The sequence below is a fragment of the Tubulanus polymorphus genome, chromosome 3, assembly GCF_964204645.1.
Source record: "Tubulanus polymorphus chromosome 3, tnTubPoly1.2, whole genome shotgun sequence".
Taxonomy (NCBI): domain Eukaryota; kingdom Metazoa; phylum Nemertea; class Palaeonemertea; order Tubulaniformes; family Tubulanidae; genus Tubulanus; species Tubulanus polymorphus.
The window spans coordinates 10,350,246-10,364,760 of NC_134027.1; the positions used below are offsets into that span (position 1 = coordinate 10,350,246).

At 38.2% G+C, this 14,515-nt stretch overlaps 3 protein-coding genes and 2 non-coding genes across 6 annotated transcripts; 4 read left to right on the forward strand and 1 right to left on the reverse strand.

The window, feature by feature from the left end:
* Nucleotides 1-989: 989 nt before the first annotated feature.
* LOC141901261 (sugar phosphate exchanger 3-like) lies at nucleotides 990-6,492 on the reverse strand. Of its 2 annotated transcripts, none has more exons than XM_074788404.1 (16): nucleotides 6,338-6,492; nucleotides 5,685-5,799; nucleotides 5,470-5,562; nucleotides 5,366-5,397; nucleotides 5,207-5,258; nucleotides 4,886-5,034; nucleotides 4,697-4,793; nucleotides 4,362-4,446; nucleotides 3,692-3,745; nucleotides 3,179-3,333; nucleotides 2,961-3,102; nucleotides 2,804-2,829; nucleotides 2,598-2,673; nucleotides 2,354-2,458; nucleotides 2,064-2,224; nucleotides 990-1,481 (listed from the first exon to the last, which is right to left on the reverse strand). In XM_074788404.1, exons 1-16 carry the CDS (start codon nucleotides 6,451-6,453, stop codon nucleotides 1,344-1,346), a joined length of 1,596 nt encoding a protein of 531 aa, XP_074644505.1. In that variant the 5' UTR covers nucleotides 6,454-6,492; the 3' UTR covers nucleotides 990-1,343. The 2 variants fall into 2 exon arrangements, with proteins under 2 accessions (XP_074644505.1, XP_074644504.1); XM_074788403.1 differs by having other exon boundaries at nucleotides 3,692-3,754.
* LOC141901262 (tRNA-specific adenosine deaminase 2-like) lies at nucleotides 6,449-7,747 on the forward strand. Its single transcript, XM_074788405.1, has 2 exons — nucleotides 6,449-6,569; nucleotides 7,229-7,747. The coding sequence occupies exon 2, from the start codon at nucleotides 7,229-7,231 to the stop codon at nucleotides 7,745-7,747; it is 519 nt and encodes a 172-aa protein (XP_074644506.1). The 5' UTR covers nucleotides 6,449-6,569.
* Nucleotides 7,748-8,259: 512 nt separating this feature from the next.
* Nucleotides 8,260-8,349, forward strand: Trnay-gua (transfer RNA tyrosine (anticodon GUA)). The gene is given in 2 exon segments: nucleotides 8,260-8,296; nucleotides 8,314-8,349. It is a non-coding gene; the product is annotated as a tRNA-Tyr (tRNA).
* A 1,406-nt stretch (nucleotides 8,350-9,755) lies between these two features.
* Nucleotides 9,756-9,848, forward strand: Trnay-gua (transfer RNA tyrosine (anticodon GUA)). The gene is made up of 2 exons: nucleotides 9,756-9,792; nucleotides 9,813-9,848. It is a non-coding gene; the product is annotated as a tRNA-Tyr (tRNA).
* A 2,691-nt stretch (nucleotides 9,849-12,539) lies between these two features.
* Nucleotides 12,540-13,646, forward strand: LOC141902062 (uncharacterized). The gene has a single exon (XM_074789703.1). The coding sequence runs from the start codon at nucleotides 12,540-12,542 to the stop codon at nucleotides 13,644-13,646; it is 1,107 nt and encodes a 368-aa protein (XP_074645804.1).
* Nucleotides 13,647-14,515: the final 869 nt, after the last annotated feature.

A 14,515-nucleotide genomic window follows, 5' to 3' on the forward strand; every position in this document is an offset into this window, starting at 1 on the left:
AACGATTTCAATTCAACGATACAAGACCATCACTGCTCATCCGAAATTATCGCGCGTCGGTTTATGATGGTACAACGAGGCGACGCCAAATACTCAGATTGGAACGCCAACAGACGATAGAACTTGCATTTATTTTTTCTTTGTCAAATTGGTGGAAAATGAAAGTGGGGCGTACAATGGAACCTCGTTTTAACGACCTCGGGTATAACGATTTATCGGTTATAAAAAACCTAGAATTTCCTCCCAAATAAGACAATATCATTATTTTCATACAGGAATATATCCTGGATATAACGAACTATCGGTTATAACGAACAGATTTTCTGGTCCGGCGTTGCAACGAGGTTTTACTGTAGTACAGTAAAACTCGTTTAACACGGATTTAGGTCTAATCTGTACATAATTTACAGTCTATTTGTTCATGAATAAAAGAGAAAATGACTTTTAATCCGGATTTCCCATTAACCGGATAATTATTGTTGTCCCCAAATGATCCGAGGCGAATTAAGCGGATTCAGAGAATTGAGAAGTTTCTTGTATTTCAATGAACCAATGGACTGTAAATAATATCCGGATTAGACCAAAATCCGGATTTAGCAGCTCTGGATCAAGTGGGTTATTGGGTCATTTTATTTGGCTCGGTAGCCTTTTATAGTCGCTGGATTTCACAAATAATTCAAATAGATAGTGGCAGCAACGGGACTAGTTTTAGTAAGGCGCGGTTCATCGAAATATTTGCCTTCAGAGGCTTTTACCACCATGTCACATTTCTCATCTAATGGTAATTTGTTACACTTGTTACGTCAATTAGTGCCTTATGCGTCGACATTCATGATCCCATTCATGATGACGTATCTCACGTTGACTTGACTCACCGACCTTTGGATATTCCAATCTCCCTCTAAGACCAATTGAACTTTAATTTCGAAAATTAAGTATACGTAATTTTATTGCTATATTTGAGCATATCTTAAAATTTACATCGACAAAACAATAAAATATACGAAACACGATACAGAGCATTCATAAATAAGACCTTTAGGTTTTTTAAGACCAGGAATTTTGGAGTCATTTTTACGAAAAATGAATAGATACATACGTATACAAAACACAAAATCATTTCTGTCTACAGGTCGGCACATGTAATACAATAGTTATGGCCCCACTACAAAGCTGTTTAAAAATCATTTTAAAATAAAAAGATGCGTTCTTTTCCGTTTACGAAACACACTCTAAATACAAAATTTCAGCAGTTTTTCTTAAAATTATCATTGCAGCGGGAATACGAACAATTATCAAACAGTGTTCAACTTAACACTGATTTCTTACAAATCACAACATCACTATCTTTCGTCTGTAACCTCATCTGGTTCTTGAATCAACAGATGATTCGGTCGTCTGCGTCGTAACCTGAATCGACGAATCAATTCTCTTGTTTCTGTAATGAATATTTTCACTATACATAGCGCAGACAGGAACAACTGGAAAAAAAAAATATGTATATCAATAAACTGTTAATTAAGAATCAGGAATTTATGATACAATGGTTGACTTAAAAAAATCATACAATTTGGTGACAAAATCTTTTTCGAAAGACACTCAATTTCCCCGATTCCCAACTCAGTATATATATATATATATATAATATATATATATATATATATATATATATATATATATATATATATATATATATATATATATATATATATATATATATATATATATATATATATATATATATATATATATATATATATATATATATATATATACATACGCTTTGCAATGTACGGTACAAGTATACCATGAGGTTTTTTCACACATCTATGTGTTCAGATAGTACATGTACATATGCGCCTAGCTCTCATAGAGATTGGTTACAACGGTGCTGAAAAAAATCACCTATCAATCCATGACAGATCTGAACAAAAATACGCGAATCCAACTTCATCGGTGTAAAGAAAATGCACTTTTTCTTTCCTATTTTCTTTTCCATTACCAATATAACACAAATATCAAGAATCCTTTCAGCAGAAATTAAGATACAATTTTTCACTCACCATAAGCAAGAAGAAATAGAAGACCCATTGCCAGTTCAGATGAAGTTGAATTACGGGAACGAGAAACTGGCCAATGGCAGCTCCTACGCTACCAGTTCCATCGACAATACCGGTCACTGTAGCTAATGCTTCTTTGTTCTCCTTGATATTTTCTTGTCGACCTGTATAACGATGGAAAGACTTTTCAGTGAACATACATAACGGCTTAAGGTCCTATGTAACACTTACGCATAACCTTGAAGAAGTCCTGCAATTAGAATTTAGAATTGGATATGAGTAACTTTACTCACCCATGTCGGCAGAAATTGCCGAGCTTATAAGGTTTGCCGGGCCGCCGAGAAAAAATCCCGTCACACCCATGATAATACTGTTGACGACTTTGTCAGCTGGTGCCTCTAAGATCAGAAAATCATAAACCACTTGCAAATAATCGGTGATGAATATGAATAAAAACAGTTTTTATCTCCATCATTCATGATTCTTAATGAACTTGACATAAATATTGAAAACATAGGAAACAGGATAGGAACTCACTGCTGTAGACAACAATAGGCGGAAATGACAGCAATAACATTATTACGACAACTGGTGACCTGTGCCCAAGTCGATCCTAAAAACAGAATTCAGAAATAATTTGTTACTTTAGTTTCTGAAATATACATGTTCCATTACAGCTTAGATTGTGCACATATCATTATTTGGTGATACAGGTTTTCATAGAACAAACTAATTGAACTTACAGAAATGAATCCACCAACTATGCCACCTGCAAATAGATAGAAGAAAATCGATCATCAAATCTGATTCAATGTGAGCAATTGAACAGGGTTTATATGGGTTTCCCAATTTCATTTTCCCCAACAATCATGTTAAACAGTCCTTCATGAATATCTATACCTGCAATTCCTCCCACATCATACCAGATAGACAGTTCATCCGCTACCTGCGGCTTCCAGCCGAATTTGTTGTGCAAATAAAACGGCAACCAGAAGAAATACGCGTAATTGACTAGCTTTAAACAGGCGTAGGACAACGAATACTGAAAATATAACGATAATACCTTAATGCAAGGGCTTTAAACCTATTGAAAGGATTTCTTATTAAACCTACCGTACCACAATAACACCGGGTAAGAGAAACGCCTGAAAGAATCCTATCGCTTTGTTTCGTTCGTCATTTCTATTTCTTTTAGCGATCAGAGTACGTAGATTGGTATCTTCCTCTTCATTGTCATCATTCACACTCTCATCGATGTCATTGAATAACGGTTCTATGATTAAAATGAAAACCCGACTAACAACTATTATCAATTGGCTCCAGTTTACCGTATACCGTATGTGAACAACTGTAATCAATCTCACAGGGTGGCCACTTTTATTTCACTTGCTTTTTCCCTGACTATTCCCTGATACATATACACGATATTTTTTCCTGCTAAGAATCCAATCAATTAACACAGTCAAATAGGTAAGACATACATGGATACTGTTTGATTTTACGCGCGATCTAGCAATCACAAGATTTTTTGTTTTTTCTACAAAATTCCCCGACTTTTTTTAAGAAAAGAAAATTCCCTGATTTTCACCGTCCTGCATCTTTACTTTTTAAACTTAATCAGCATGAGTTACCTGTATCAGAACCTTCATCTGAAACGGGGACATCGGATTGATTTTCATCCGGTTCTGGTAACCCTGAAATGTTGAAAGTGGTGCATTTTCATTTTTGCAATTTAGAATTCAGGTTGAGTAGGTTGTTTTTATATCGATACAGCTAAATGGTTCTCGACTATTGAGCCGTGAGTACACACAGGTTAGATGAAATATCAATATTATCTCGTCGGGCCATTCAACTTGCTCTAATACATTACTATATTTAACCTCGAACACAATGTTGGAAATACTAACACCAACATATGGTTAAGCACATTAGCATCTATGTATGGAGTCCTCATTGAGCATTACATAAGGATAATCAATATACTGTAGTTGTGTCGTTTGAGAGTCAAGTAACTGTTGACACACAAAGCTGTGCGAAAATACTAAAAGTGTATAAAAACCAGAACTGATCAAAACGCCCCTCAAACACAACAGTCGATAAGCAAAATAGTTTACGTTTAAATTGGCAGCATGTTCATTGCATTCACTGTTTCCGCATTAGGGATGCCTGACAAATTCGCTAACAGTTGGGATGTATTGAATACAAGAGTACGGCCCATGAGATCTAGTATTCTAACGACTACTGTATTGAATGAGATCAAGTAAGTGAACTATTGACTTAACGACTACCGTATCGACTTACCCACTTCTTTCGGCGAGACGACGAGTCCGAAAAATACTATGACTCCTCCGGCGAAAAGCACTGAAGCAGGAATGAGGAATGCATACTGAAAAAGATACGACAAGACGACACGTTATTTCGAGAACGAGCTTACAATAGCGGAAAATTGAAAACAAGCCACAGGGCGACAACGGTTCTCCGACTCGGGCTCGAATCCGGAACTCCAAAATTCCCATGGGTTAGTACACATTGCATTTTGGATTTATGCTGTATCTAGGGCCAATACCGGGGAAGGGGGTTAGCAAAATTATTTCAAGACATGCTCACAATAGCAGAGAGTTACTTAATCTACTTACAGCATATCCGTAGTCAAGCACTTCAGTCACCTCCAGAGCACCAATGATATTACCGACGGAGGCACAAGCACTCCATGCACCGAGTACGAACCCACGACTAATAGCAAAATACAAAACAAAGACAAATTTACTGGTTAGTTAGTGTTGAGCCTTGTTATCAGAATTTCATAGCTATTTGGGCTAGCGTACCTCGATTTCCCGAACCAATTACCCATACAGGTCACTACGCAAGGCCAGCCAGTGGATTGCACAAGGCCATTTAGTGACCATAACACGCCGTAAACATACATATTATAATATGGACCAACCCATTCCATTAAACAACCAAATACAAATACCTGAAATGATTACCGGTATTCCATTAAAGTGAATCTTGAAAACATATGTTTCAGATTCGATGAGATTTAGTTTTCAAGTAGCAGCTTTAGATTTTGTGTAAATCGAATGGAAAATTTGAAAACAGATGGACTAATAACTTGTGGTCCTAACTGAACGTTTTATGAAACTCACCACAATAGCTGATAAACACATTCCACCAGATAATAATATTCTCAGATTCAACCTAAAACGATGCATGAATCCTTTTCAAATAACCATTACTGAGCTGGAAAAAATCTAACTTTTCATCTTTTCATATATGGCATATCTTCATTATCTTTTTACACTTACCGATCACCGAGGAAACCGCTTATGTACAACCCCTGGAATATGAGAAAAATAAATTTTTGACGAAGAAGTCAAAAGGTATAGAGGACTCAGGATTGTTACTTTACCACAGCGTAAGATATCATGAATATGGAATCGAGGGTTCCCAGATACAATTCTGCGTCTTCATCCGATTTGAACAAGTGATGTTTATTCCATATCTGCAAAAAAGATCATCACATTTCTAAGCGATTCAGATTCATTCATTCCATAACGTAAGAAAACAAAACTAGCTGGTTAACTCAAAGTTCATGATTTAGGACTATTTCAACGGAACACGTACGTCGTCAGTTCTAGACTGATTCTGGGTTAGGTTATTTTCCGAAGGAGTCCATTCTTGAGACAGGGTGGCCTTGACATTGCTGAATGTCTTCCTCGTGGCGTGAAAAAATGCATAGCTGCAAAATATCATAGCTTACGTTATCATAAAAAATCTGCTCTGGATTTCTCAAGTCAACAAATGCAATATTTAATTTGTTACAAACATTCAATTTCTTCTGTTCAAAATCCTAATTTTTAATAATGTCTTACTGTTTTCTAAATGCTACAACCAAATCTGTTCTAATTAGTACTAATTAGTATTGGTGCATTAAGTGGCAGGAAACTCCTTCTTTGTGCACTATCACACATATGTCAAGCCATGACAGAAAGACAGACATAATTAGAAAGATAGTACAAAACTGGAATTGAAAATCTGCTTTTTCTAGAACTATCCAATTTTTAGTTATATATCAAGTTTATGGATAAGATCAGGTATGAAGGTACCGTTTGGGGATTTGGGACAACTAACCGGTATTTGATATTTTGAGTTCAATAAAATTTCATTTGGCATTTGACTTTGGCAATCTTTCGCTTCAAATTTAATAGGTACCCCGATAATGATGCAGTTTTCAATAAAGCGACGAATTACATAGGATCAATTTCACTTTAAAGCACCTGGAAAATGTAAGAACGAATACTGCCACATGGTGATGGGTCCAGGTCAACGATTTTTTCTTCGTTTTTTGACGGCGACGAATATTTTGTTCATTTTCTTCCTGCTCCACCTCCATGATTAGTAGTCGCGCGCACGCTGCTGAAATCGTTACCGAATCGGAGGAGTGAACCGTTTATCGCCCATAAAGTAACTTGGAAATTTCATTGATCGTCTTGGAATTTACGGGTTCAGGTCAGTAAAATTATTTCATATTGGAATAGATTCAATTTCTGACTGTATAGATTTCGCGGGTTTTGCTTTGAGATTTTGAAAATAATCAAGGGTGGCTCCGGTGGCTCTACTGGAAGTTCCCGTTTACGTCGACGATACACAATGTATGTACGATATTTGGATTTTCAACGGCGGCTTCGAATAGGTTTTCAGCACATTCGATTTTTTTTCGATAGCACTTTGGTACAGAAATTTTAATAAATTTTGATGCATATAAATATCGTTACATTTTACAGAACAGTTTTGTTATATTTTGATATGATTTAAGTTTAAATTTTGTGCAGAAAATCGTGACAAAAACTACGAAAGTGTGTAAAATCTTACGAATTACATGTGTCTATAATTTCACCAAATTCAGTTTGCTGAAAACTTTTGACGATTCACTTATCTCAAATCCTCATTCTTTATCATTGCTGAGTTAACAGTTTATTGGGCGTATTTCGTAATGACACATGTTAATTACATTTGTAATGCAGTTTGTTACCTGTTTGTGTCATTTTACTCGTAGAAATAACTCGTGTTTCACTTAATCCGTATAAAAATCACTGCTCCCAAAAGCTACGAGGAGTACTGTACATTTGTTTCGATAACGCAAATAAATGTCAATTGTATCTTTTAAGATGCAGCATTCAAAGTGGATGAGTCGATGTCTCGACGTTGCCAGAGAAGCACAATCTCGGGGTGAGGTACCCGTCGGGTGTATTATCGTCTTTAACGATCGTGAAATCGGAACAGGAAGCAACCACGTGAACGAGACCAAAAACGCCACCAGACACGCCGAATTCGTAGCTGTCGATTTAGCGAAAGAATGGTGTTCTTCGAAAAACGAAAACTATCTCGAAATTTTTAAAAGTTCGACTTTATACGTAACCGTAGAACCTTGCATAATGTGTGCGGGGCTTATCCGTATTTTGAATATTCCACTCGTAGTTTACGGCTGCGCTAATCAACGTTTCGGCGGTTGCAGTTCAGTTTTGAATATTCACAGCGACCAGATTGACTCGTACGGCAGCGAGTTTCGCTGTATCGCAGACGTCGAAGGCGAGGAGGCGGTGAAATTGTTGAAAGAGTTTTATCAAGGCGAAAACACCAACGCCCCGGAAAGTAAACGGAAAGTGAAATGTCCGCTTCCATTGTAGTTGATAACATGTAGGAAAATGACTAATAGAATAGATATTTTTAGATTATACTTGATTAAATAAAACGGCCCTTTGGCTTGTTCTTCTGATCAATTTCGATGATCTCCGTTAATTGCAATGTTGTGAACAAGATCACAGTGGATCAATGTGGGTTCACACTATCGACCTTATAAGACAAAAAATGCGCACGATTCCGAGTTATTCGATTTTGTTTCAAAAAGTACTGCCTAATGTTCATTGATCGACTTCTCACATAGTTTCGCACATTTTGCGCTGTACGCATCGATAGATAACATACTGCTTCTGTAACGAAAAGTCTTCACTCAAACCAAAAAATATTTAACTTTCAGATAGAGTCTCCTGAAATAGTGAATTAATTTCAAATATCGAACTAAATTGCAACCGTTCGCAACATTCACGCAGCAAAATCGCACAGCTTTAGCTAATGGGTACATTTATATACCTACGCTTGGGAACATTTTGTTCACATACGTGGATAAGACGTACATGTTCCCTCGATAGCTCAGCTGGTAGAGCGGAGGACTGTAGAAGTATCATAAACTGTCATCCTTAGGCCGCTGGTTCAAGTCCGGCTCGAGGGAAAACATTTTCCTGTTTTTGACCCCCTATGAAAAAAACGATGGTCACTACAGGGTCGATTGATTTGTTTTCATGAGCAACGGAGATTATTTCATTGTTCGTTTTTAGGATCCAATTCCACTGTTGTGAGTGGAAATCTGACCAAAGAGCCGAAGTTGACTGACAAACTGAACACCGACCCGTGACCTGGAATCCGGTCGGATATGAATGATCCGTTCGGCTACACTCCATCAAACAATTCATCCTTTCAGGCTGAATAGTTTGTAACCAAGTAACCAGCACTCAGCAGTTTTTACCATTTCATTGCTTCTCCCACGATCTAAGAGGAAGGTATCACACAGCTGAAATAAATGGCCACGCGGCGCTGTACTTAAGGGAATGAAGTACTATTTTCCTCAAAATATGTGTTAAAATTTGACCAAAGCTGAAGTTGAATGACATACTGGACCCCGACCTGTGACATGGATTCAGGTCCAATATGAATGATACGTACGGCTCCTCTCCAACAATTCTTTCATCCTTTCCTTAATAGTTTTAAGCTAAGCAGTCAGCACAGTTTTTACCATTTCGTCGTTTGTCCCGCGATTTAGAAGAGGAAGGTATCACACAGCTGTAACTAATGGCCACATCGCCGGCACTGGACATGAGAGAATGAAGTACTTTTTTTTCTCAACACCTAAACACCATATCCCTCGATAGCTCAGCTGATAGAGCGGAGGACTGTAGAGTAAGTAGAGCTGTCATCCTAATAATTTGACCAATGAGCCGAAGTTGACTGACAAACTGGACCCCGACCTGTGACCTGGATTCAGGTCCAATATGAATCGTCCGTAGTGCTCCACTCCATCAAACAATTCATCCTTTCAGGCTGAATAGTTTTAAGCTAAGCAGTCAGTACTCAGCAATTTTTACCATTTCGACGTTTTTGTCACACGAATTATAACAGGAAAGTATCACACAGCTGTTACTAATGGTCACATTACCGGCCCTGGACGTAAGAAACATGAAGGGGTATTTTTCTTAACACGGTTTGTATGTTATGATCCTTCGATAGCTCAGCGAGCTGTCATCCTTAGGTCGCTGGTTCACGTCCGGCTCAAGGGATAACATTTTTCTGTTTTTTGGCCACATATGAAAATGGCGGCAAAGAGCTGAAGTTGACCGACAAACTGGACTCCGACCTGTGACCTGGATACCAGTCAATAAGAATGGCTCCACTGCATCAAACAATCTATCATTTCAAGCTGCATTGTTTATGAGCCAAGCATTCTGCAGTTTTTACCAGCTCATCGTATGTCACACGAAGGGGAAGGTATCGTACAGCTGTAACTAATGGCCACATTACCGGTACATTGGACATAAGAAACATGAAGTACCATTTTTCTTATCACGGTTGCATAAATATGTTCCCTCGATAGCTCAGCTGGTAGAGCGGAGGACTGTAGAGTTGATTCACAGAACTGTCATCCTTAGGTCGCTGGTTCAAATCCGGCTCGAGGGAAGATATTTTTGCTTTTTGGCCACCAATGAAATGATATTTACTGATTGCATGCTACGGAAGTGTCTACATGGATTTCATGATAATTCTATTCTGCTGTTAGTATTCAGTTCTATCTATACTGTGCTCATTGGAAATTTGCCCCTCGAACCAAAATTAACTTAACCGTGACCTGGATGCTGACCAGCATTTCTGTCCTCGCTACACACCATTGTTTGTATCGAGCACAGTAGTTTCCCGGACGAGAGTTGGATATAGAATATTCATCGAAGATTTCAGGGGATAAGATGACTATGAACAATAATTTACTAAAAAGTCTAAAGCAGTTTTATTTACACAATCGTTCAATACATGTATATATGTATATTTTTTTATTTAATCAGTAATCTATTTGAATTATTGCAATATGATACTTGATACCACTACAGTTGATTAGAAGATAAGAATACAAGGGAATTCTTACATCTGTTCAAAATAGCAAATTTTAAAACTTGGATCGCATTCGAACATCGATTGATCACAATGATTAAGCTGTACATTTTCGTCGGTACGTACTAAATCCGCGTTGAGCAAAACTACAGAAAACATTATTTTCATGTATACAATCGAACCTCGTTGAACGAATCTGGTAGGCAGAAGTGAAATTGTCGTATTAAATGGGATTCGTATTATCGAACGGTTGATTGATATAGTGATCTTCGCCGGGACATCGACTGGAAATCAATAAACGTGTTTCGTCTTAAACAGAATCGTATTTTTTCTAAATCTTAAAATAGGGATTGTCCCTGTTATTTATTTGGTTGGTAAATTTCGTTTGATTTTTTGATTGAGTGTCCCTTACAGACCCACCACACCTGCTGGAAGCGAAACAGGGGGTTTAATTTTGAAATCGGAAATCGAAGTACAGATATAGTTGTGTGATCGGCGGTCGAATTTACAGAATTTTTTTGTTTAAATCGAAGTACATAATTGGGAAATTCGGTTCCGGTTCATTCAAACAATTTTCCAACCAGTCTGAACCGGCAAGCGACTGATTGGGGTGAATTTTTCTGGCTGCCTAATTTAATACATCGAAATTTTGGAAATAGCTATATCAATCGTATTAACAAGGTTCAACTTAATGTATATACATTATCTCCATATTCTATAATTTGATGAAAATAGCTTTATGGTACCTATTTACAAAAATCAATGACTTTTCTTTATTACTACAGCTATCGCTTCGCTACTGTTCGCAGTCTCTGCAGGAGCAGACTGCTATTTCGTATGCAATAATCACAAGAAAGTGAAATCCGGGGAAGTCAACTGGACGAAGTGTTTAGATAAATGTTCCGAATACGACGACTGTACACGCGAATGTGACGGACCGTACTGTATGCAGGCTTGTTACAACATCATGAAAGAATTGTGATCTGTATTCGTTAGGTATACTAAAAATAAACTGGCACGGTATTTCATACTCAATTCAGTCAACAATTTTATTTTAAGTAAAAAATTGTATGGAAACAGCGAGTTTGTTTTGGGTATTACTTAGACTTAAACGAAGACCTATGCCAGAAAAGTTACCATTTTACTTATATCGTACCTGTGGTTAGGCCTACAGTCATTACTCCTAGTGTACGTAAGTAAAAAATGTATGGAAACAGCGAGTTTGTTTTGGGTATTACTTAGACTAAAACGAAGACCTATGCCAGAAAAGTTACCATTTTACTTACATCGTACCTGTGGTTAGGCCTACAGTCATTACTCCTAGTGTACATGTAGTCCCATAATTTTCGGGGTCCATGGGTCTTTGGTTTTCGTATTAGCAGTGCATAGTCTTAGTAACACCCAGTTCGTTTTTGAGCCGATAGTTAGTTTCACATCAACATTATTTTCTGCCAAAATCAATCTTAGGTTTTTCATATTTCTTGAAGGGTTGTTACATCCACGTTCGCGAGGTTCTAGTGAAAAATAATACATGATGATAAAATGTATATATATCGTAAGGGTCGTTTGATGGTGGGAAAACTAAGGTACACATTTCAGAACGAAGTCGATTATGTTAAAAATGATTTTCTCACGACGTTTTCGACCACTGCGGTTGTTTCGTGAAAAATTAGAAGATTTCTTTTTCCTCTTTTCGTCAGAAGATAATGGAAAAATCGATATCCATGGCGAGACGAAAAATCGCCGTTCGGTTCATGTTATTATTAGCTTCTATTTCGATAAGAACAACTGCGCAACTCTACTTGCTGACGGGCATTGTAGCTATTTCAAACCCATTAATCATTATTATTTGGCGCCACACGCGTTAGTTTGAATGATTTGAATCCGTCAATTTTCTTTTCAAATATCGATACAGTGCGTGCGAGCCACTATTTGCTATTTGATTTAGCGCTTCATTTGCTCGTCGTCGCACCAAAAAACCACGAATATTTTCCACAATTTGAAGATCGTTTTCCACATTTGGTTTTCAGTTTCACTACCACCTGCAGTATATACGTGCGTCACATTCGTATTTCAAGAAAGAATGTTTTGATCCTTTGCGCATCGAGACTCACCCTTCGCCAATTCGCGTTTAACATTACATCGAATTCTTCAGGTATATTATATTGCTTCGAACAGCGATGCTTATTTCCCTTACCGTAAACGCGTCTCTTTAGAATTCAAAAAAGTAGATAACAGGAACTTTTTGAGAAAATTACTGCATCGATGGCGAATATCTCCACCGTACGCGGAATCAACGGGTCGGGTGTATCGGCAAACACCACAATCATGGGCGACGGTCGGTTTGTACCGCATCCTTTATGCGACGTCACCGACCCGACGTACGAGACCCTCAGCATGTTACTGAAAGTCGTGAACTGGCTAGTATTCAGCGTTTCTTGCTTCGGCGTCTGCGGAAATCTACTATCTTTCGTCATTCTCGGCCGCGAACGTCATTCGAACAACACGAGTGTGTTCTACTTGACGTGTTTGGCCGTCGCCGACATGTTCATTTGTTTGTCGTACGTGTTGTTCGACTTCCAGTACCGCCTCTACACGCAATCGGCGTTACTGGACATGGGCGCCGAAATAAACCACGTCATGAAGCGCATGTATTCGTACACGAAAAACTGTCGACTTTTATTCTCCAGCTTTAGCGATCTCATAACTTTATTTATCGCCATCGACCGATACATCGTAGTTTGCCAGCCTTTGCAGGCGATGCGCGTGATAAGCATGAAAAAATCTTACATCTACGCGAACATCGCCGTTATCATCTCGATTTGCGATCAGATTAAGAACTTTTTCAAGTTCACGACCCGCCGCATGCGCGACCCTTGCACCGGCGACTACATCTGGGTACAAAAAATGACTCCGTTTGCCAAAAATATGTACGTCAGATACTACGAGGTTTTCGCTCGCGCGCCGATATTCACGTTCATCCCGACAGTGATAGTGATCGTGATAACTATCCGATTAATTCTCACTTTGAAATCCGCGGGAGCGGCGAGAAAAACCATGTCAGGAGGAAATAATCAAACTACCAGCAGCAGCAGCAGCAGCAGCAGCAGCAACGATCGTAGCTTAACTTTGACACTAGTTCTCATTTCTTGTCTGTACATCGTAAAGAAGTCTTTTAATTTGGCTGCCGGTATCGGCAATTTGCTCATGGCTTTAAAAAGCGAGTTGGGGAAATATTTCTATTACAGATACTTCAACGTTTTTCAGGATTTGGTCAGAATGATCGTAGCATCCGCGAATTTCTTTATCTACTGCGCTTCGAGACGTCGCTTTAGAAATCAACTAAAAGCGATTTTTCACAGAAAAATATGATTTTTGCAAAACGACAGTTGACTGAATGCCTCATTCGTAGCCAAAACACAGCGCTAACAATAAAACTATTTCACAACGAAATATTAGTTCTATCAATTACACACACATTCAACCACTAAATAATATCTAGGGTCGCGTTTCAAAGTCGAGTTTTTACATAAAAATAGATTTAGATAAAATTAGATAAATGTATTTTACACAATCTTGATTTCATTCGCGCTACGGCATCTATTTCCATGTCAATAAAACTACATGTTCAGTGAACCCGCTAATGTATACGTGGACAAAAATTTCGACTTACAGTTTAGACTTTCCCAATCGTTGAACAGGGGTTCGATTGCAGCTACGCTTCATCAAGATCGTCGAACATTTGGCAGTGGTAGCATAATAAACTTTTATGTAACTAACTGCTCTCCAGTTATGTCAGCAAACAGACCTTTACTAATCCTAATCGACTGCAACTACCTAGCGACGACGGTACCATTAGGCTCCTCTCTTACTAACCTGAACAGCACCCCCTTACCCGCGAACCACACCGTCGGCGTACCAAATCCAGATCCAGATCGAGTCATGTGGCGTTGCGGGGGGGGGGGGGGGGGGAATTTGGCGTGATTTGTGAAAGTTAGAACAGTAAACTCCGCTCGTGGTAATTTATCAGACTTCAGTGATATCCGAGTAAGATGTCATAATATATTTCATGCATTGTCACAAAAACATTACGGGGTTTACCGCAGGTATAGTGCAAACCTGGCAGAAACCTTGCTACGATTGCAATTAATTTCAATACAATGTGTAACTGTTAGATATCGGTAGGACACAAGATGCAACGAATTTCTGCTACAAATGATAAACAAACGAGATTACTTACT